The sequence below is a fragment of the Electrophorus electricus genome, chromosome 16 (genome assembly GCF_041902795.1).
Source record: "Electrophorus electricus isolate QZ-2024a chromosome 16, ASM4190279v1, whole genome shotgun sequence".
Taxonomy (NCBI): Eukaryota; Metazoa; Chordata; class Actinopteri; order Gymnotiformes; family Gymnotidae; genus Electrophorus; species Electrophorus electricus.
This window is the reverse complement of record NC_137512.1, coordinates 5,017,501-5,041,283: the sequence shown is the minus strand read 5'-3', so window position 1 is coordinate 5,041,283 and position 23,783 is coordinate 5,017,501. Positions and strand designations below refer to the sequence as shown.

The following is a 23,783-nucleotide window of genomic DNA, read 5'->3' as shown; positions in this document are numbered from 1 at the left end:
TAACTGGGAATGACGCTCGCAATTATATGGTTGGCTTTAAATGACTGAGATAGGAATTAAGATGCATCCTAGATTAGGTAGACTGTGGAATATCACACAGCCCTCTGAAATGTGGAGTTTGTCAGACAGGCTGATCGTGTACGTAGGCTGCCGTGCTACAGCGCATCCTTGATCAGAGTCGCTACCTCTTCCCCTCGAGACTAACGAAGGCCGGGAACGTCAATATTGTTACATTGTCGCCGCCGCTTCCTTTGACTTCCACCCAAACTGCCCCCACGGGTGTTACGAGCGAACAGTGTTATTTTTTAAACATCACGTATCTAATCGCATTTCAGGTGGGCAAGTCATGGTGATGTTCTGCTTGAACACGTGCCCTCATCACTATCAAAGCGTTTGATTGTATGTCGCTGTGATCGGAAGCTGTTCGATGCTCGCCGCCCTTTGGATACTAAATGAATAGTATACGGTTCTGTTTAAAGCGCTCTTATATACAGGCTTGCTGCCACAATAGGCGATTGTTATTTATCTGAACAAATGGGGATTGTTCATACTAAGAGTCTACGGATGGTTACTCTCTCATGTAGTGCGTGTGCATGTTACAGGTACGGAAGCACATAACTCATGTCATTATGAAACTAGTGTGACATTTTACATCCTAGATTCTGCAACAATGGTCAACGAGATGTGTAAAAGGCATCTGTGCGTTTCGTTTGTTTGTTTGTTTGTTTGTTTGTTTGTTTTCCATGTTAACCCACATCTTTCCTGCTCAGACAAATGATTGCTTGATTGATTACAGCCATCGCCAACCATTTCCCCTTTTCATTCTCTAGATCCATGTGCACCTGCGACCTGACCCACTAAAAGGAAACAGTGCTGACTGTGCTGGAACTCTGGTGCACCTTTGCCAGGAGGCTCTGGTGCCATTTTAAGCATCATTACCATGATGGAAGCGAACTGGTCTAGAAGATTTTAAAAACGGCCAAGACTGTCGTTTCAGGCCCAGCAGTGATGCAGTGGAACTTTTTGTGAATCAGAGTATAGCACTGATTCACCAGACATCCTGTACCACCCGGACTGACCACTGGACTATGAAACTCATAAAATAAAATAATACTTGTGAAGGTTCTCACATATACATTTATCTATGTTTTAATGTATTTACTAATGTTTACCAATTACATGTATAACTGTTGATTTACTTAAGTATTTAGAGTGATTCTGCATTTGAGAGGTTTCAAAGAGTTTTTTATAATTAAAATATTTTTGTTCTCACTTTGTGCTTATGACAGAAAGATCTAATTGCTGGTGAGATTTCAGTTGTTTTAAATAATGTCTGTTTCCATAATGCTTTATGAATTACAACTGATATTTATTTTATTCCAGATAGGTATATCATCCCGGGAGTGAAATTCATGCTCATGTATGGTTTAAATGGTCTTTAAATGCGCACACATCTGCATTTAAGAGGCCATGACACCCTAATACATCTTATATTTCTGTTGTCACAGTCGAAGCAGCAGTAAGATTTACAGGTTTACACAATATGCAAAGACAAAAATGACTTATAGTGCAGTTAGAATTCCAAATCTTGCAGTGCTCCAAAATCATTATATTCTGATAGATTACTATTAGATGTTAGATAGATATTCCATCAGGGCTACTTTAAAAGTATCTCTTCCCTCTACTAATACGACTACGGACGTTCATGAAGGGATTGACAGATATATGAGGAGTGGAATCAGGTATGTCAAAACAGACGAAATCCTAAACCACCGTACAACCTTAAAGCGACTACTGTAAACATGTGTTAAGCCATTTTGGTGTCTAGAATACAATATACATAATAACAGATGTGTTGCCAGGGTGCAAAAAGTTACATGGACTCTTCCACATAAATGAGGTGTCTGATTTCTCATCTTTTGAGTGACATCCCCTGACTGGCTAAACCAGACAAAGACAATGAACAATATCAGAGCTGTCTGTCATTACCGTTTGTACCCCCAGCCTCTTCTACCTATAAGTCTTTATCAACTGCCTGTTTTCTGTTAGATCCCCAGAAGACTCCATGTGATTAGTCCACCTGTAGTCTACATGGATTCATACCAATGCCATCACTACAGTCTCTAGGCTTGAAATGAGCTTGCAGCTATTAGGTATCCACATGGAGGGCTTGTGGAGTTAAAGAGGTCTGGGAAGATCCTTTGTCTTTGCTCAGGTATGTGGTTGGATGGGTAATTATGAACCTATTGCCATAATATTAACATCATACAAATACCAAACCCCAGTGGTTCTAAACCCCAGTTCTGAGGATTCCCTACAGGCCATATTCATTGTCTTTTCCCTGTGCCAGCATGCATGACTAAACTGATTTTTACCAGGTAACTGTCAGCAGTACCCCAGGTCAGGGACTAGAGAAGTGTACAATATTTAGAATGAGATTTCAGTACAAAAACATGAGTAACCTTACTGTAAATGTGCTCATAGTCACGCTTCATACCCTACAGCGTCTTTTAACATGGAGTTGCCCAGTCATGCTCCTGGAGTCTCCCTGAAATGCCCGTGGAGTCTCCCTGGACTACTCTTGAAGTCTCCCTGGAATGCTCCTGGAGTCTACTTGGACTCCACACTGGACTGTTTTCCTAACTGTTTCACCCATGCCACACTTATGGAGGCCTTAGTTCAGTAAGAGCTGAGCAGGAGCCTGTAGAACACTGTTCACTGTGCATAGTCTCCTGTACGTGGTTTGACAAACACTGCTTTGAGATTACAAAACCAGGTATAAACGTATTTGCCTAAATTTGGCTTTTAATCTTTGAACCCAGACTTTTATTGTTTTTTTGTTCATTGCTTTTGATCTGGGTTTTTAGATACAGAAAACATATTTGGGTTTCCTGAATCTATATTTTAAAACACTGTATAAAAGAAATGCTTTATTGTTGTTATAACTCAGACTGACTGAAAGTCCAACATGATGACTAACAGCTGAGCAATGTTTGCACTGAGGGGAGGTATTTAAGAAATTGGAAGACTTTTCTAAAGAATATATATTCATTATGTATTCTCCTATGGGCTGACATTTATGGTTTTTATCACTGGGTTACTGTCAATATATGCATAGAATAAAAAAGACATACATTTCCCACCAGAGGTGAGAAAGCTAATCTCAACCTTGCCCTTGTATGACCTTATATCTGTCAGTAGAGGGTTAGAGCAATGTGACACCCTTATCAGTTATAATTAGCTGTCTAACTTCTTAATATTGTGCATGACTCCTTAGCGGTGTCATCTGTGCCATTAGAATGGGCATGCAAACTGGCGTTAGACATTAGTAAAATGAGATGTCCGATTAACTTAGTTTTAGCAGGCAGACAGCCTGACTGATAAGAAGAGATAACGGAGTTAAACTGCATCCAATCCAATGATGTAACTGTCTACCTCGCGTTATAAGTGCATCATAGCCTACACTTGGTCTAGGTGAGATATCCTCAAACCACAAGTCTGTACAGGAATTGCTGGCGCTTATATTAAAGAAAACCCAGCCGTTCTTAGATCTGTGCCAAAGGTCGCACAGGTTTGGGAGGGGAAACCTCACATCTCTGCGGCGTTAGGACCTTGAACCTTCTCCACCGCACAGAGGGCGTGTGCCGGCGAGAGGCAGAGGACATATAGGCTGACATTGGAGAAGTAAGTACTCGACGAGTTGTGGGCAGAAGAGGTAAGAGCGATGCGAGATCGCGAGCATTAGCTGAGCCAGCTAGAGAGACGACGGAAACCCTTTCAGCAGAACACCACGTTTCGTCGTGAAAACCAAGCCCCTTGTTGTGAAACCATTTACAGGGAACTGCCGAGGGATCATGTCTGTGTTGGCTCTGCAAGAATACGAATTCGAGAGACAGTTCAACGAGGACGAAGCCATTCGATGGATGCAAGAAAACTGGTAGGTTTCCGCAGATCAGTGTAACTGTGAACGACACTCGCGATTATGTGGCTGTCTTTAAATGACTGAGATGAGAATTAAGATGCATCCTAGATTAGGTAGACTGTGGAATATCACACAGCCCTCTGAAATGTGGAGTTTGTCAGACAGGCTGATCGTGTACGTAGGCTGCCGTGCTACAGCGCATCCTTGATCAGAGTCGCTACCTCTTCCCCTCGAGACTAACGAAGGCCGGGAACGTCAATATTGTTACATTGTCGCCGCCGCTTCCTTTGACTTCCACCCAAACTGCCCCCACGGGTGTTACGAGCGAACAGTGTTATTTTTTAAACATCACGTATCTAATCGCATTTCAGGTGGGCAAGTCATGGTGATGTTCTGCTTGAACACGTGTCCTCATCACTATCAAAGCGTTTGATTGTATGTCGCTGTGATCGGAAGCTGTTCGATGCACAATCTACGGTTCTGTTTAAAGCGCTCACACGCTGGCTTGGTGCTGCAATATGCCACTTTTATTCCATGAAGTGGCGCGCATTCGTCCTGAAATGAACGCTGTGGCTCGAGCAATGCGGGCGTGCAGTCGCCGTGCGTTTCAAATAAGGAAGTAAATCAGAATGGACAATTGGTCAAACCAAAGCAGCTTCTTTGTTAGAGGCGATTACTCAAACACGATGCAGGCTACTTTTGTCAAAAGCGGTTTGATTGCGGTCGGAGGTACCAGACCGCTGTCGACTGATGAATTGATGAAGCTCAGTTTGACAGATGAGACGCGGTTCACCGTCTGCACTGTGATGGTACATAATACAAACGCATCATATAACTTGATCAATACTTTATTCCGAAAGCTCCATGCTTCCAGTACTGTTTGGCCACACACACACACACACACACACACACCGGTCAGGGTTAGATACACTCGCTCAGGCGGCGACTCCTCGCGATGCTGTAATACTTGCCAGCGCGTGGGGACGGATCACGGCTGGCAATGATGCCGTCCCCGTTGTCCAATGGGAGTCGTCATCTGATGTCTGCTGACAGACCCCTGGCCAATCGCGTGGGATTTCGACCGTGTCGACCTCGCGGGGAGACATGCAGAACCGTGCAGCCCTCTGCTGTGGAGCCAGCGGATAAATCCCCACTGTTGTATAGGAGGTTGGAGGTGGAGCGATGCTTTTTGCAGATGTTTTAAAGGCCGTGTATTTTAGTTCTGCTAAACTATTGTCTTTCTCATCGTGAGAATACTCTACAGTGGTGTCAAAGGCGAATAAACCCCAAACTTGAGTGACTTTTAGGCTTCTTACAGATAGTTTCACCGTTTCATTCAGGAAACCGCTGTGTGTGTAAACCTAAGTTGAAACAATACAAGCCTTTGTTAGGAGACCTGATCAAAAAGCTGACAACACGACACAATTCAGAAAGATTATTCCAATGCTCACATTTTCATTTCACTGTCCTTGTGATTTTTATTTATTTTTATTTCTTTATCCCCCAGAAAACCTTAAACTATGTGATTAGGTTAAAAACTCTTAAGAGCCTTATGACCCAACCCTTGAACACAAATGAGTATAACTCCAAAACACTACTAATGTAGGCTTCCTTTTTTGGTTTTACTCTGGACTGATTTGACCCTGTGCCTACACTACAGTAAATACATGGCTTTCCTTTTATATTTGAAAAATTTGGTAATTTTGATTTATTTGTGTAAATAACTTTTAGATTTTCAACTTAATCAGAATCTATATGATTTGTAAGTTATTTAGAAGTTTTAAAGCAGGACAGGATGTAAAACACAAGTATAACAATCTATAGATGACATCAGGCCTTTGACATCAGTGTGTCATGTCCTCATTTCCATCTAACAAGGATTTTAAAAAATTATTTAAAAAAAAATGGATGTAAATGTACATCACTTTGGATCTGCAGGGAAATGTGGACATTTAACATAAAGAAGGTGGTCTACATTGTCCATAATTAGTTTTTATACCCTTTGTGTGTTTACATTTTCCCAATTTGATGTAGTTTAAAAACAGTGGGGCAGTGGTAGCTCAGTGGTTAAGGTGCTCAACCAGTAATCAGAAGGTTGGGCCTGTTGGGGCCCCTGGGAAAAACCCTTAACCCTCAGCTGATTGATTTCTCTTCAGTCGTAATTGTATGTTGCTTTGGAATGCTTGAAAATGTCTTTCTGCTGGAAAGTTTCCAAAAATTTAACAAGATGGGCAGCATCAAAACATGACACTGGTTATGTCTTGCACAACTTGAAGTCTGAATAATCTTGTTTTGGTCCAGTATGCCCTATGAATGAAGTTATATTGCGAGAGACCATGGCAAGTGCCAGTAATGGAGATGTGCATCCTTTTAAGTATCTTCTTACAAAGCTCATCAGAAGTATTTCCTTATCACATTTGTCCTCCTATGAGGATTTCATGTTATTTAATGAGTTGGTCTGTAAAGAGAAAATGTGTCTATGGATTGTCAAGGCACCTGTCAGTTTCACCAAGAAGTGTCAGGAATGCTGCAGATGTTGGAATTTCTTCAGGTCTGTAGGAATAGTGAGTGGGTCAAAGGAGCCTTTCAGATTTGTTCATGGTCTGCAACACCAAGATAAATAAACGCCTACAGCGATTTTAAATGGTAAGTTATGTAAATGGAAACTGTATGAAATGGCATCAGTTTGCTTCTACTGAGATTCAGTTTATACCCTGACAAGTGACTGTAAAAAAAGGCTGTAAAACAGGCAAGGGTAGCAGGAACAGACAGCCAGCTAGAACAGCCAGTCATCTGCATTAGACAGACAATATTATGTGCATGTCTGACTAGGCCTTTGGTGAGGGGTTGGAACAAACGGCTTTTGCGGGGACTTTTATGGCGGGGACAAATGAGAACAATCCTGACATGTGGACCACTGTGGAGGGAAATATCCGGACTGAGCGTTACTGGTTCTGACAGAGGCTTGAGGGGGTCAGTACAGAAGTCTTATCCAAGTAATGAAGTTGGAGTCAAAGCTGAATATGGAGTGTAAAAATATTTCCACTGGTCAAACGCTTTTTTCGCATCCAGAGGTTGGGCTCAGATGCACTGGTGACGATGGAGTTATGACATTCAGTGAAGGTTGATGATTGAGTGTCTACTTTTAAATATATCCTGTTTGGTCAGGAGCAATTTATGTGAAGACTATTTAGAGACATGTTGCCTGACGTTTGGCTAGAATTTTATAGCTGACATTTGGCAGGTTAGTTGGACGATACAATGCACAGTTAGTGTCTGTGTGTGTGGGGTTTTTTTTTTAAGAATAACAGTTGTCTAAGTGCAAGGCTGTGGGAGAATACCATATACAAATGCTTCAGTTTATATTTCACTTAGAATAGGGGTTGTTTTGGGGGAAAAAGTGTTTATAAAACTGGTGAAGTTGTCAGGCCCTGGGTTTCTCCCAGACTGATACTTCAACAATGATTACTTTTTTTTTTTTTTTTTTTTTTTTTTTAAACCAAATCACGCCTGACTAAAGGGAGTGGAAGAAGTTGTCCAACTATAATACACCCACTTCATTTTCAAAGGTGTATAAAGAGTAGTAATGTCTTGAATTCATGATTGATCCCCCTGGGGTATAATTATGACCCAGGTGACATGCGAAATTTCAGAATGTGGTGTGATAACACTAATCAATGAACTAATGATTTACTGGCTTTATCTACGTCTGTATAGAAAGCCTTCCTAGACTTGACGAGCAGTTTGGTGATGGTCTGTTCGTCATATGTAAAATTATGCTTTCAAAATTAAATATTTCTTAGATATTTGGAGATGGTGAAATTTTGTCTAATTTGGCACTGCAATGTCAATGCCTTTTTAAAAAAAAAAAAAATTTATAGGTTTGTTCTCATGAGTGGTGTGGGAGAATTTCATCTTTGATGTACACTTTCAGGGTTTCCCAGAAAGTAGCTGCAGAGATGTTTTCAGGTTGCATTTGTGCTTAAAAAAATGTAAATTTGATCCAAAGAAATACTGACAATTTCTATTACTGTGCAGTTGTGCGTTTTATCAACAATTGTAAGACTATTTCCAGTTACAGGGACCTGGTCAGATACAACAGTTGGGTTGTATGAGCATGAAGGTGTGGAATAAAGAGAAAATAACCACTACTCTTGCCTGATTCTTGAATGAGGAGTGGACCACCTGATCCACACGTCTGCATCAAAGACCCTTCACAAACAAACTCCCCTTCCCTAGAGAAAATCATGACAAGTCTTGCTCTTTACTGTCTGAGATTTTAGTCCGTTGAGTATGAGCAAACCAAATATTCATACATTTGTGCATGGTAGAGCCTGAAGGAAACTACGATCGATTAATAGCATTCTTAGGCCCATAAAATGATTTTACTGGTGGTACACATAACAAGCAATAACATGCACATGTATATTTGTACTCTATTTTTCATCCATACATCATGTATGAATATCTATTATTATAGTGAGAAGTCAACTTTGTGCTCACCAGCGTGAATTATAGGGATAAAGAATGATGCATTTTCTTTCATGTGTCCGTGAGCATAAAAAAAGTCAGCTTTGCTAGCTAGATCTGCTAACAAGGCCGGCTAATCAACCATTTATTGCACACCATGCAGTACATCAGATGTTTTCATGCTTCTTTTGATAGTCAGCCACAAGAGCTGGGTCCACCTGATCGAGGCCTTGTCAGAACCACGTGACGCACAAGCCTGAAAGTCACACCCGGGCATGCACATGGATGATGCTTCACATCTCTCAAAGTTAGCCTGCTTCTCCATGGTGTAGTCTGCATGGCAAAGATGCTCCTACCCTCATAGCGGAGAAGAGATGCCTCCCTGTATCTCCTCAGTATATTGCTGACGTGGAACACATGCTAACGAATGGTCGCTGAGGTTTTCCATCTTGGGATGGTCACTGCAGGGTGTGCCAGGCCCAGTCCAGATGGCTTCTCCCCCATGCCGAGCTGCCCCTGAAGCAGCTGGGCCGTAAACTCCATTGGCCGTGAGCCCCCCACTCCCTCCGGTATTCCCAAAAGATGAATGTTGTTTTCCAGAAGGTGAATGTTTTCTCTCCACATTCTGCTTTCCAAATTTTCGCATCTGTTATCCAAGTATGAAAAGAACACACCGCCCCCATTCTTAAGTCCTCACACTGCCTACCAGTATACTAAAGAGTTCTCTTTAAGGTATTACTGGTCTGTAAATTGTCAAACGATGTAGGATAAGGGTATCTGTCTGATATGCTACAGCGTTATGAGCCGGGCAGAACTCTAAGATCATTAGGAACTGGTCCTACCTAAGTGTGGAGAGGCAGTGTTCAGCTATTATGCTGTTTATATGGAAGCAGTTATCGGAGAATCTTAGAAGAGCCGCAACACTAGATGCTTTTAAAATCATTTGGCCAGGCTTTCGGCTCAAGTTAAAGATCATCCCCTTAGATCCTGTGGTACTGCACGTTTACCTTTTTAAGCTTTTTAAAAAAAAAATTGGGATTCTCAATTTTATGTTTCATTTGATTTTCTATTTTCAGGTTCTATTAATTATATTTTATATAATATACCTTAATAAAGTAACTTTATTTTAATAAATCGTATTTGTAACAATTTTAGTTACAAGGTGACGGATCTCTGGATGTTCCAACATGTTATTAAACATGTATCTGAATGTGAAGCACTTTGACTCGCTGTGTGTGCATGAAAAGTGTTGTACAAATAAACAAGCCTTGTCTGTGCTGCCCTAATGTAAGTGCTATAGTCCAGAGCTCCATGATCCAGCTCCGATAAGACTGCTCAAGTGTGGCGAGCTTATTCTGTATGCTTTCAAGAGATCTTTTAAGCTCATCCTTCACCAGCGATATCTCTGACCTGTGATTCGCAGAGATATTTGGAATGCAGTAGCTTCACCGGCAGTGTTCCTGTGGGGCATGCGTTGGTGGTGGGACCAGATGACGGAGGTGAATCGGGTGGGCGTGGGCTTGTTGCAGCCTGCACTTGTAGTCACTTATTATCTTCAACTTCACCAATTTGATCTGTATTGTGTAGAGGTCTCATCAGTCACCTAAACAAATTTATACAGTATTGCAAGACTAAATATATAAATTTGATCACGACCTCATGAGCAAAAGGGAGACTCGTCCTATATTACTGGCTTCCAACTGCACCCCCCACCCCCCAATCCTGGTCATTTATTGACTGATCCAGTCTAAGCACCTCGGGGGGGGGGGGGGAAACAGCTTCTATGGCAGATGCTCGAGGCTTTCTCCGAAACAGACCTGGTCCTTACACACTTTATGTGACAAACAAACATTAGCCCTCATCAGCAATTGCTTCAGTCTGTATCTGGGATAATGTATTTATGACGGTACTTCTAACATTTACGTGTCTGCTTGCCGTTACAGTGGAATATTAATGGCTAGTCATAGCTGTCAGAAGCGACTCATTCTACAAGTGTTAATTTTCTGGGAAAAGCTCCATAGTAGCCAAGGCTACCAGACATCTTGATTCTGTCTCTCTGAAGATTATAGCATATGGTGACAAATGGTATCCACCAATTATTTGAGCAAATAAAGCAGCCGGTGTTTGTGGCACGCATGGCTAGCCGTATGCCGTACGCAGACGAGGCAGGACTTGTGCCTGGCACCACTGGGATGTCAGAGTTGGGTTGGTGGTTAGCATTAAGGTCCCGCAGTGCCTGTCTGACGACACTCAAAGCCCTCCAGTATACGCGACGTGTCGCATTTGGGATCAAGCTTGATGACAAACACTTGCCTTTGGTGGGTGAAACGCACTGTAAGGCAGCCAGCATTGCAATGGGTTAGAATGCAAACTATTAATTCCGTGGCCCTCTCTGCACTGCACTGCTGTCATACAGGCTGGTCTGCCTCATGGAAGAGGGCAAGTGCTTGAGACTTGCATTCTATTCACTGGAACGCAGTTGCACAACATTTCTGAAGGCTGTTTTTCTGGGCCTGCCTTCCTCAGGCTACCACTGTGACGAGTGGAATGCCACAGGACATTCAGCTACGCCCACTATAGGTCTGTACCAGTTATCAGGTATTAGAGGAGCAGAAGACATCTTTGTTAGAAGAAAGGGTACAGCTTGTTTATTGCAAAGCAAACAAGTAGTATAAACCTTGAGTATTTGAACATCACTACATGATTAAAGCCGTTCTGACTCCGAGATCGGGCAGACTGACTGCAAAATTTGTCATGCCCCATGTTTGCTTATTAGTTATCAGAGATATCTTTTGGTATTTTTGCCAGCTTCAAGGTTAAAGATGCCAATCTAGTCAACTGTCCTATACAGCCCACAATGACTAATGCTTAGGAGACTGTAAGGTGTGTGTGTGTGTGTGTGTGTGTGTGTGTGTGGGTGTGTAATTCAGCATATATAAAAGACAACAATAATAACAATGATTATTAGTTTAGACATGAGGATCGACAGGCTACAGCAGAAGATCAAAGGTATTGTGCACTGCGATATGTGATGTGAACAGGTAAATTTTTTTCCAGAAAATTATATCCCACATATGTACAACCCAGAAAAAAAAAATCATTGTAATCTCACTGCCCAAAGCTTAAGCGTATTGACTTTGTGACGGGCTGCTTGTTGGAACATGCTGCCTCTCCACTCAGAGACCACATAATTTGCAAAATCTACAAAATTAGTCCTTCTGGTTTGTATTCACAAGTGTTGTTTTTAAATTTTTGTTTTCGTTTAAGTAGGAAGAAGGGTGTTGCACAGCTGTGCTTCTACTAGGTTTGTAAACAACAAATCCGTTTGCCGAGACAGAATTCGTCATACATATTTGTAGCAATGATACCGACAGTTTTGTTTTGTTTTTTTTTTATTTATATTTTTTTAAATGTATAAATCCAACGTGTTTCCAAAGGCTCTTATGCCAAGTAATGGACCTAAAAAGCAAAAGGTGTTGCTGAAAGATTTGTACAACACAGATTTAATCTTGAGAAGCTGACCTTCTTTGTAAAGTAATCCGGTCAGGCAAAAGGCATATTCAAATACAGACCTATGGAGATTTCCCAATTATTAGGTTACCACTATTGGATCCTTTTGGAAATAAATGATCTTCTGTTGGGGTGATTTGGTTTATACCTTTCTGTGGCGTTGGTCAGAGAGAACTGGTCTCAGATGGGGTAACTAGAGGTCACTCTCTAATCTGTGCATATTTATGTACTGTCCCCAGCACACGGTTTTCTTAATGAGTTGTCACATGGGGAGCATGAGAACATTTTTGTCTAGATGCTGAGTTTCTGGTCAGCCAGGAGAAGATGACCTGTAAAGGTCGTCTGGAGAAGGTGCTTTGCTAAGTGAAGGCACTGGACTGGATCACAGAACGTCAGGGTTACAGGTCAACTCCATATCTTAGTCACTCACATGTTAGTAGTGAAATGGCCAATGGCTTTGTACAGTAGGGCCAGTGGTTTTGTTTTCCACATTCAGAGATTTTAAATGTTTTTAGTATTTTTATACTGCCACTATATATGAGGCGTACCAGACACATTGGCTTATTTTTATAAAGCGTTACTTTTCCAGTGTAATTTTTAGCATTTTATTTAAAGTCCTTGTATGTGTCTTGACTTTCCTTTATCCTTTCCCGTTGAAAAGTAAGCATGTGGAATACAGCCAGCCGGTCACTTTGACCTCTGAAGGGGTCCTTTTAATTCTGGCATCCGAGTCCAGAGGCTAACGTGTGAGATGATGTGGTGGAGCAGGCCGCGCTGACTGCAGCTGTTTTACCGTCACGCGGCATCGCTTCAACTCCTCGGGCGGTGCGCACGCGCCGTCTCCCGGAACAACAGCTACTGTGATAACCCGCTCAACAAACTTTCAGATTTCAAGGTCGGTTTACATAATGTTCTATGGTGTTATGCTGTGTAATGCGTTATTGAGAATCCCAAGGACTGTTTGTGTGCTGAAGCAGAGGCTCTGCTGATTCCAGCTCTTCCACAGTTCCGGCCCTTTCTCCTGCCACCCCGGTGTGCTGTGTTCAGTGAAATCCACCAGCTGTTTAGATCTGCCCGAGCAGATTCTGCTAACATCGCTGGTCTCAAACTGCAATTAGGCCGCAGGTTTTTTTCCTTCCGTCATTTGTTTGCGCTCATAAGTTGCTGGAATCCACCGTCTTGTGCAGAAGGTCCTCGCCAGACACTCCCTGACACAGGTGGCACTGCCATTAATCACCGTCTGCTACAGGCCTGCTGCATGCTGCTTTGAAAATGAACGAATAAACAAAAAAAAAAAATGAAGCAAGCGGAGGACCAAAAACTCAATGACCTTGCAATCAACAGACCTACTTTTCCTTCTGACGGAGGGTGCGGGGACCCAACATCTTTTGAGCTACATGCTCACCTCACACCTCCACCGTGTATTGGCTTCTACCATGTTTCTACGTGCATCCTGTTAGGAATCTTGACTCCCTGTTATGCTTTTGGGCTTCAGCTCTTCCTGGGTTGGAGGGGAAAATGTTTTACTGATGAGTGTGCTTCCGGATACCTGGCCTGAAGGCGAAGAAGCAAGATTAGCTAGTGCGTGCGTGCGTGCGTGCGTGTGTGTGTGTGTGTGGCAGAGCTTCAGTGATTACTGTGGGTACTGTGAACCCATGGCCAACAATGCAGAGAAGCCTCCAGAAAGCAATATTTTATAAAATAATTTATTGTTTTGCATTTAATAAATGGATTGTGCACAGTGTCTGGTCATTTTTTCATTTCTACATTCGCCCGTTAAAAACAAAATAAAACTGAACTTGCTGCTTCACCACTCTGCTTAGGCTAAATGTATCTACTCAATCATACAGCACAAGTGTCAATCAGAACTGCCCGATTGCTCAGATATTTACTGTATTTTTACAGGGGTGACGTTTATAGTTCTGTGCATTTTGGTTAGCGCGAGCTTCATGCTTTATGAGCCTGTATTTAGGCTTTTGTGCCGATTATACTGAAAGTGGAAGACCCACCCCTGCCTCTTTTAACCATCATTTGGCTTCCATCATAAAGAAGCCCTGCCCTTGTGGGCAGCTCCTGGCCAGAGAACCCTCTCAATGCCTTTTGTGTTGCGCGCAAGGCTGCATTTGTGCATCACGTCCAAGGACGCGGATTTCTCCCGAGTACCGATGCTAGTGCCACTATTGAAAAAGGAAACTTGTTTGCTTGTTGCCATTTAGATTTCTACTTGGTCTTCTGTAGCCTTTGGAATGTGCCTTTTTTTTTATTTATTCCCTTTTATTCCTGTTTCAGTCAGGGACGAGCCTCAGATATTTTGGTGCCTAGCAGACTGTGGCAAGATGAGCAATATGAAGGCTGAAGGCCATCAGGCATGTGTGTAACAGTAACGTTAGCAGGTATAATGCTATCAGAAAGTACAGCACCGCAAAATTAGCAAGTTTTCTGAAAGGCGTTGGTGCCGCCACTCCCGTCTTGTAACGCAACACAATGCAGTGACATATCACAGACGGAGGAAGCCACTCGTGCAGAATGGCCTTACTGTTCTCCACAGACTGAGGTCAGTGTTCTCACAGCTGATCCAAGCAGGCAGAGATGGGCGCCAGAGTCTGGCCTCTTTTGACCTCCATGTCAAGCCTGCATTGCAGAGACATAAACGGCTATGGGAGCGTCCAGAACAGAGCATGTAGAACAGAGACCAGGTACCGTACACCAGTATTAATTACTTAAGTCCTTCATCATGAGCCACTGTGTGTGTGTCTCTCTTTCTACCTCCCCTCACTCTTTGTCTCTCTGCTGTGGACTCAGGAAAGTGTCCAAGAGACTTCTGCTCCTAACACACCGGTTCCTGGAAAGACCACAAATGGCGAGTCATCCTGAGAAGAGGATGTTGGCAGGGAGAGGTGGCCGTCTTCAGTCCCATAATTCCTGCTGGCTACAGGCCAGTCAGTACACTTACCCGCTGAAGTTCTGGCAGCGAGTGAGAACCTGCCGGTGCCAAGATGTTACCAATTATTCTGTCGTTCTGATTAGCCCCATCAATCAGCCTAAACTGCTGCGTTTCAGCATATACCACTTCCTCGTTAACCAAATCTACTTCTCACAAAGTGGGTGAAAATGGTGTAAATTAAAAAAAAAAAAAAAATTATTATTTATTTGTTGTTTATTTATTCATTGGTCATTATATAAAATCACAGGCATTCAGGCTGGTGTCTGAATTCAAGACGTGTGCACTATGGTGTGAAAAGTTATGGTCAACCGTGACTTCTCTGGGTGGAATTCAAAGGCAGTGGAGCTGCCATGTTGACAGAAAATAAACGTTTCCATCTGACCCAGAAGCTGCCCTGAAACACAAATGCAGCACGACGACTCGGATATTGTTTTATTACTGTCCTCAATTCTCCTTTTGAATTTTTATTGTTGTCTTTGTTCCTTCTCCCCGTGTGTAGGAAGAAGTCCTTTCTGTTCTCTGCACTCTACGCAGCCTGCATACTCGGCGGGCGCCATGTCATGAAGCAGAGGGAGAAGTTTGAGCTAAGAAAGCCACTGGTGCTGTGGTCGCTAACGCTCGCCGTCTTCAGGTGTGCATCCCGGCCATTCCCTGCTGGAGACTGTTACCAGGCATTCACGTAGGGCAGAGGTGTTAAACCAGTCCAGGTTCCAGGTTCTACAGGTTTTCCATCTTCCCTAAGAGTCATCCAACCTGACTCTTAGATAAAGTGACCGACTAGTTACATGAATCATTTAATCAACTACTAGGGACTAAAAAAAATCAAGGACCAGATTTGGATTCGAGGTTCAGATTTGAAAACCACTGATATTCTTTTGCTATTGTTTTGATAGGAACATTTTTGTTTCAGTTTGATTCTAACCTGAATCAAATACATTTTTTGTAATCTTTAATACATATTAGAGATATTAAGAAAAATAACAAAATTGTGATATTTGGTATTTTTTATATTTGAAAGAGTATCTGTTTGGACTGGGTGGTCCGGTAAGTCTAGCTGTCTGTTTATTTACAAGTAGATGAATCCTATCTCTGTATGTATGTACTAAAAACAATGTGGTTTTTTTAAAAACTATTGTACTCTTTGGGCCAAATTCATAAAACCTACTCCAGGTTCAAGGTGATGTTAACAGCAAACAGTGCCATGGTAACTTGTGCAAAAGTGCATGTGTGCGCAAAATGCACTTATTTAGCTAACTGACCAATTTATTTAAAAGGCACATTTTTGGTCTCATTAGAGTGAGCATGATGGCAAACTTTGCAACTGCAAAAGTAGCCCATAGTACACAAAGAGGAAGGTGACTTGCTTGAATAGGATCTCAACAATTTTGCCATAAGAAATGCACATTTAAGTGTTACAGAAGACGAAACTATAAACAGATGGAGTGGGGAGAGATTTAAAATTGTGCTGCTCGGCTATAATTTAGAAGAAGAAATGAAGGCATCAAGCCCATGCAGTTCCCATCTCTGTGAAAATTACAAATGTGTTAAATTTGTTATGCAACTGGCAATTTTTAGCATACCACTGGTCTCACGACTGGGCTTGGTCAGTCATCTGACTTTTAGTGGGGCTCTTTAATATGCATGGCTTCATTTGCATGTACGTTTTGACTGGCTTTCACCTAGGGCACAGGTGTCTGGGTTTTTTTTGTTTGTTTTTGTTTTGTTTTTTACCTCAGCCACAAGCTGACCCCAGTGCACTAATTATCGCTATGGAAATTTTACGAACAGCATTTGAATACCATGCCGCGTGTTTTTGCATGGCATAGTGCAGTTACCATCAAGTTTCATGAATCTAACCCCCTTTCTGTATAGATAATTTTACCTATATGTTTGAGTCTATTTATAAGTGATTGTATTAAACAATAAGGATGCACAGATCAATGGCCAACACCCAAACTTCTTTCTTAATTCATCAGCTGCCACCCTCGCTGTGAAACCAACCCATCACCAGCCCACCTGTGATCTCGCATTGTTTTTGATTTAAAATACAATTTGTGATCACTTTTTTTTGGGGTATATGCAACCTTTTTTTTTTTTTTTTTTTTTTTTTTTTTTTCTCCCCTAGCTCTTCATGTTGATTTAAATAATAATTTAAGATTAATTTGCACTGTAGCTTTTATGTAGCGAACACCACAGGTACTGCGCTAGCATGATGTCTTTTATCTTATCGGCTGCTTTGCCAGGCTTTCATCTGTGCGTAACGTGGAGATGCCACTTTTTACTCTGCTCTGGATCTCTCCCCCACCTGCCCACGTCCGAACTCCTGCCCTCGGGAGCACTGTTACCTCCGAAAAAGAGACTTTATAGCACTACATACTCCGTCCTGTCACCGCCTGTCACCCGTTCGCGTTCAAATTTTATTCATTCGGCCAATGCTTTCATCAAAAGCGACTTGCACCAGAGACTTAACGTGTCCGGGTCGGTTCACAAAAAGTTTGACGGTGACCTGATCGGATGCGCACCAGCACCGTAAAAGTGGTAAGGTGTAGTGGAGCGGCCCGCCGTTCTGATAACAGCAGGATGATTGGTTAGGCAGCAGCTATTGGTGGGATGGAGAGCTCTACCCTCTGGATACCACAGGGAGCATTTAAAGCCTTAAACCACCGCACTGCTCTTTAACTCGCATGCTTACGGTCTTGCCTGGTGTGCTTGTTTGTTTCTCCTTCCTGCTGTTTTTGCGTCAGTATCTTTGGAGCCATCCGGACCGGGAGCTACATGATGTACATCCTGATGACGAAGGGCCTCAAGCAGTCCGTGTGCGATCAGAGTTTCTACAACGGACCCGTCAGCAAGTTCTGGGCTTACGCCTTTGTGCTGAGCAAAGCGCCGGAGCTCGGTGAGCCTCACCGCAATCCCCGTCTCTATCCTTTTTAAAAATATTGATTTCAGGCCAAGGTACTGCATTCTGTTTTTAAAAATTGCTAGCGACATGTAAATGTTAGCCTAGATGTTTTTGGTGGCATGATTCCCTTAAACTGGGCTTGTCGGTCAGGTAGTGCCCTCTCTCACGACCAACAGAGGGGCTTGGGAAGAGTGGGGGAATAACATTTCTCCTCAGAACTGCACAACACCATAAACCAAGGTCGTTGAATTTAAATCATGGCTATAAATGGTGGGGGGTGGGGAGACAGAATATTTGACTTGAGACCTAATTTCCTAAAAGGGGTCCTAGATGCTTCCTTAAGCCTCAAAATATGTTAGTAAAACTGGATCTGCCGGTCTAAACCTAAAATCTCTATTAGTGTTATGCAGTTTGTTGACATTCTCCCAGGGAAATCTTACAGGGTTGCCGAACCTGTCCTTAAACAAGCAGGATTTCCAGCTTCTCACTCTAAACCAAACACCAGCACACAGTATATCTTGAGGCTTCTCGTAGACCCAGTGCAGGGATTCACTCCCAGCATGCTCCAGACCTACTGCGAGTGCTCCGTCCATGTGGGGGAAAGCAGCAGACAGAGCCCAGCCACGTTCATTGTTGGTATGGAGACGCTGCTGGTGGCCAGTGAGATTGGGGCTGTATTTATTGCCTGGATGGGTTTTTTGTCCCCAGAGGAGTAGCCGTACACATCACTAGCTCTGGGTCTCTTTCCGTCCCTTTTAGGGTGTATGATGGGCCCTGATCCACACCCTCACACTCAGAAATGGAGCAAATAAATAAATAATAGAAAAATGCGCACACGCACATATATTGTCGGGCCAACATGCAAATGATGTGACAGATGCGCATGGGAAACCCTCCTTAACACACCTTAGATTAAGGTCTTAGATAAATAACTCTACATGGTAGTATTTTCTTTTTTGCTTCTAATAAATATTTGGCAGTTAAATATTTATGAGCATATTTATTATTCAGGTCTCATTGTTGTCTGTTGTACTTGCATAAAGATGTCTTTAAAAAGCCTTTGTAAAGGAAAATTAAATGTAAAGCCATAAAGCTGACCCATAAAACTTAAAGCGATGGCTTTGCTGGGCTATATTCAGGATGCCGAGCTCAGCACTGAGGGCATGCTGTGCTCTGCCAGAGAAAAGGGTCGTTAATTCCACAGTTCTGAAGCCCGCTCTCTATACATCTCTCCATTTCCCCGTCTCTGTCTGTCAGTCGTGTGAAGATGGCTTTCACTTACCCGATCCACTGAAGAGTCTCGTGGGATTCACCAAGTCTCGGTAATGGTGAACTTCCTCTCTTGGCCTGCAGGTGGTTAAGCATCTGTACTGAGGTCCTGCTCCCATCCCCCACACGAACAGAGGTTCATCAGACAGCAACGAACAAAGACAGTACATTATAATCTCATACTAATACCACAGCGCACCTTCCAGGACATTGTCGAGTGACACTGTTTAAAGTGCAACACCCCCTGGCCACAAAGTTTCTGTTCACACCCTTTGACCTATTGTATGTTAGGCAAACAGTCATCCTACCACACTACTGTTTACCCAGTGATAAACTTTGGCAGAGAAGTACATTCAAATGTGTGTGACGCATGTGAAGTGAAATGCGCACTTGCCACGATTATGGCGTCAGAAAACTGGGAGAACTGCTGATCTGAGTAAAGATAAGATTTTAATACGTGACATTTACAGGGTAAATAAATAACTCCTTGCTAAGACTGCATTCCACAACAGCATTTCAAAGTATCTGTCCAAAGCTCCATGTGCGCGTTACATTTTCTAGGGTCTCACACTCTCCGCATAACCGTACATCAATCATTTTTCATTTCTTTCCTATCTTTTTGTGCTCCCTCTTTTTCCTCTTTCTTTCTCTCCCTCCCTCTTCCTCCTTTCAGGAGACACTTTGTTCATCGTCCTCCGCAAGCAGAAGCTGATCTTTCTGCACTGGTACCACCACATCACTGTGCTGCTCTACTCCTGGTACTCCTACAAGGACATGGTGGCAGGCGGAGGCTGGTTCATGACCATGAACTACCTGGTGCACGCCGTCATGTACTCCTACTATGCGCTCAAGGCCGCGGGCTTCAGGCTGTCCCGTAACTTCGCCATGTTCATCACGATCACGCAGATCACGCAGATGGTGATGGGCTGCGTGGTCAACTACCTGGTGTACTCGTGGATGCAACAGGGCCAGGAATGCCCCTCCCACATGCAGAACATCGTGTGGTCTTCGCTAATGTACCTCAGCTACTTCATTCTCTTCTGCCAGTTCTTCTTCGAGGCCTACATCCACAAGACCAGATCCCAGCATTGCAAGAAGAGCCAGTAAAAACGTACCAAACGATAGATTGACGTGAGCACGAGATTGGGACATGAAGCAGGACTCATTGGTGAGGATTTGGGATGGCTGGATGAGTCTTGGTTGGGAGGGCTTGCAGGCTTGGAGGGGAAAGAAAGGTTGGAAGGGTTGCTATCTAAGCTTGTGCATACTGTACTACTAACGCATAGAGGGAAACCTCCCTTTCCAGTAGGAGGGGCTCTACTGATCTGCACTGATGAATTATTACTATGGTAACTGAAAAAAGTGTCTTTATGTAATGTTTGTGCCCAATGTTATTCTCTGTATTTTAAAAACAATAGTTTAAAGAGGGAGAAGAATTTAATAAATAAGACTAAGGGAGTGTGAATTGAATGAAAGGGATACTCTAGGTAGAAGGAAACATGATATGGCGCAAAACTGAATCTACAGTTGTGGTTACGTCTACAATGTTTGTCTTTGAAGTCGATTAATGTTATTGTTCCGTTTTAATTTTTTTTATTGATTAGTTGCTAGTTCGAAAGGTAGTTTTGTATGAAAGCCACGTTGACGGGCATCCGGTTAACGTTACGTAGAAAATGTCACAGTATGTTTTCATGTGCAGCATCGGACCACAGAATTGTCTCAGGTCTCGGAGTTTTCCATTTAATGTGCACGTCATTTAAGAAATTAGTCACAAAAGACAAGCTAGTAAGTTAACGTAGCTAGAAATTTCAGTGTTACTGCACATAATCAAAACAAATGAAAGAGACATTGACAGGCCACTTGGGCCTGAGCGATTGGCCAACCGTCCAATCGTAATCACTCGATCTTCATGAGCCGAGGCGTTAACATCAGTAATGCCCTCTAGTGGGCATGGCCTACTTCCTGTGGCTAGAGGTCATTGTCCGTTATCATTTATTCCAAAGAATAGTGCTGAAGAGGCTGTGACCAAACCAGCCCCGTATGAAGGACCTTGGAGTATATTAGAACATGCAATGTGTCTACATTCACTGTGCACAACCTGTCAATGAATGGTGTCCATTGTGCTGTTGTGCATTTGCACTGTATGTAAAGCATCTGTAGATGATCTTAACAAAGAACCAACTGCGCTAAAGAACAGTGCGTGCGTCTGCTTCTGTTCTCTCTCTCTCTCTCTCTCTCGGGAAAATTTCCATGTTCACAGTATTGCCCACCTTAAACGACACTTACAGATCTCAGAGAATTACTCTTTCACCACACTCTTACGATTCGCACTTAACAGCTCACTCTCCCACTACACTTTCATAGTTCACTCTTAACATCTCACTCTAACAGAAGTCCTACAGATCAATCCACTTAACGGCTCACTCTTACAGATCCTGTTCCCGTTACAGTCATACAGCTCACTCTTACAAATCACTATTATGGGTCATTCTCACACTACACTCTGATGGCTCTTTTTTTCGTCTCACCGTTACACATATCGCTTACAGCTCATTCTCCCAGTACGCTCAGTTCACTGTTACGGCTCACTCATACAGATAACCCTCACAGCTCGCTCGCAAGACTAAATAATACAGAGCTCATGCCACACCTGCCTGGTAAAACGCCTGAAAGGACTGATCAAAGGGTTTCTCACTGTCACTCACAAAAGATGACCAGGAATGGTCGAATAAAATATGCAAAAGAAAACGTTTTTCAATGGTAAATGAAAGTGTCATTAACTAAACATCGGTACAGAAAAAAATATCGAACTGCCCACTCCTTTAACAAAGTGAAACCCAACATTCCATTCACTTTAATTTCATGCCTCATAAACTCTTTTCAGAGGTACTGCAATACTGTGAACTGAAACCCATCTTGTCTGACTACTAACAAACACTTAAACTAAGCCTTGACGCAGCATCACCATGGCAACGACCTAGCACCATGCCTTTGATAGGTCCATAAACTAACGTCAGTAGTGTTCCAACCCACTCATAGGGGAAGTCTCCTCACTCCTGACTGGACTAGAAACACCACTACAGAACCACAGTAATTCAGTCAGTACATGCGGGAATCCAATTGTTTGCGCAACCCTTTGGATTTTGTTGGGTCTGGGCAGAAAGATGCCGCCTACGTAGTATTTTAGCTGCGTGCTAAAACACTAAAAACCACGTGTCACGTCACAGAGCATCTCCAGCACAATCAGTAAAAATCAAACCCAGAACACATTAAAAGGTTGCTTCTCTGTGTTTGTAGAAATACAAATTTATTTCACAGTCGCACTTCCTTGGCATTGTATTGCCCTTATCTTGTTTCCAAGGTCCTTTATTAGACATAACATGAATTAAGTACTCAGGATTCATTCATCTTCTGTTTTAACTATGCTCAGTATGTTTAGTACCAGTATGCTGAGATGATTGCAGTACTTTTAATTTCCCTGAACACGTTGGCAATGGGTAGTTATGCAATAACTGTCTCTGCTTGTGACTATTTTAGCCATAATCCCTCTGATTCATAGTTCATCTTTTTGAGTTTAATATAACAAATGTGAGTTAAGCAATACAGATTTATTCAGTGTGAGCAAACACAGGCACGTACACATCAGTTCACAAAGAATATTAATAATTCTAGCACCAAACCCCATTCACATGGGCCCTGTCAGGGGAGGTGAGTGTGTAAGGTGAGCAGTCTTAGAGGTTGTGGTGACAAGCTTGTCAGACACACATTAATTCACAGCACCATAACAACCCCAGATCAGCATATTAGGCAATGCTAGTCTGAAAATATGCTCACTCACATCTGTTTGGTTGGGGGGGGTGTGTGTTTTTGTTTGTTTTATTCTTTTGGTATTGTGACATATAAAATAAGCAAGATAAGAAGGTTAAACATAAAACAATAAAGGGCTATTATGGACACAGACTAAGTTTAGGCCTTGACTAAATACACATTAATTATAGATGTATAAATATTTCTTTATATGTAGTCTTAGTCTTAAATTAATACTTAATGTTCTGATTAAAAAATTCATTCTGATTAACTGATTACAGAGATCAACCAGTGGACTGAGAAAGAGGGAGAATTAGCACCTATTATACAATTTTATTTTATTTTTAGAAACGGTTACTAATATTATTGAATCACTAAACAAAAGTGTTGAAATTTCCTAATGCGTCAGTAAAGGCAAACTGTTGTCTGAAGTCTACAAATGCTTGCGTTGATTGTCGATTACCGCCCCCTGCTGGAGATGCATGGTTCCTGCTTCAAAGAGGTCACGATAAACGTGACCCCTAAATGCACTGCACTTAAAAAATGCACTTAAAAAATATAATGAAAGAATGAAAATGCATGTGCACAGATCTGTGCAAAATGGAGAAGACCTAATTTAGGGAAAATAATCTATTCATATCACCTTCACTTTATCTATAGTGCTGGGTCATCATCTGGAATTAAACCATGGGTTTTCACAAGTGAAAGCCACAGTAAGATGTGATGAAAGATGGTATCATTTTTTTTTCCCCGAACCTGTAAACACATACACACTAGCAGCCCAAACCAGCCTTGTGCTGATATAAACAAAGGTGATGTTCACACTGAACTTTAGCCAGACCCCGGTCTCTGAGTGAGAATGGAAGGTCCCAGTGTATGTTTCATCTCTAAACCAATCAGATGCTGTAACATACTGCATGTTGCTGGAGAAGAATCTCCAAGCAGCGGTGCCCAGGAAA

The 23,783-nt window shown here is 42.4% G+C and overlaps 2 protein-coding genes across 5 annotated transcripts in view; one reads left to right on the top strand and one right to left on the bottom strand.

Annotated features, from left to right (window-relative positions):
* The first annotated feature begins 3,477 nt into the window (after positions 1-3,477).
* elovl6 (ELOVL fatty acid elongase 6) lies at positions 3,478-21,211 on the top strand. Of its 2 annotated transcripts, XM_027014203.3 has the most exons (5): positions 3,478-3,684; positions 3,838-3,937; positions 15,346-15,477; positions 17,591-17,742; positions 19,691-21,211. In XM_027014203.3, the coding sequence occupies exons 2-5, from the start codon at positions 3,855-3,857 to the stop codon at positions 20,122-20,124; spliced, it is 801 nt and encodes a 266-aa protein (XP_026870004.1). In that variant the 5' UTR covers positions 3,478-3,684; positions 3,838-3,854; the 3' UTR covers positions 20,125-21,211. The 2 variants fall into 2 exon arrangements, with proteins under 2 accessions (XP_026870004.1, XP_035388352.1); XM_035532459.2 differs by lacking the exon at positions 3,478-3,684 and having other exon boundaries at positions 3,691-3,937.
* egf (epidermal growth factor) overlaps positions 4,755-23,783 on the bottom strand; it is a 43,550-nt gene continuing 24,521 nt past the window's right edge. Inside the window, exons 24-25 of one of the 3 annotated variants that reach the window (XM_027014198.3) lie at positions 19,031-19,126; positions 4,755-5,283 (exon numbers count right to left, since the gene is read on the bottom strand). In XM_027014198.3, coding sequence (XP_026869999.3) covers positions 5,255-5,283; positions 19,031-19,126 — 125 coding nt within the window. In that variant the 3' untranslated portion in view covers positions 4,755-5,254. The other 2 variants (XM_027014196.3, XM_027014194.3) reach the window with 2 other exon arrangements.

Coding starts and splice junctions, on each gene's coding strand:
- elovl6 (XM_027014203.3), top strand. CDS start 3,855: ATGTCTGTGTTGGCTCTGCAAGAATACGAATTCGAGAGACAGTTCAAC. Junction 3,938..15,345: donor CGATGGATGCAAGAAAACTG/GTAGGTTTCCGC, acceptor CCCCGTGTGTAG/GAAGAAGTCCTTTCTGTTCT. Junction 15,478..17,590: donor CTAACGCTCGCCGTCTTCAG/GTGTGCATCCCG, acceptor TTTTTGCGTCAG/TATCTTTGGAGCCATCCGGA.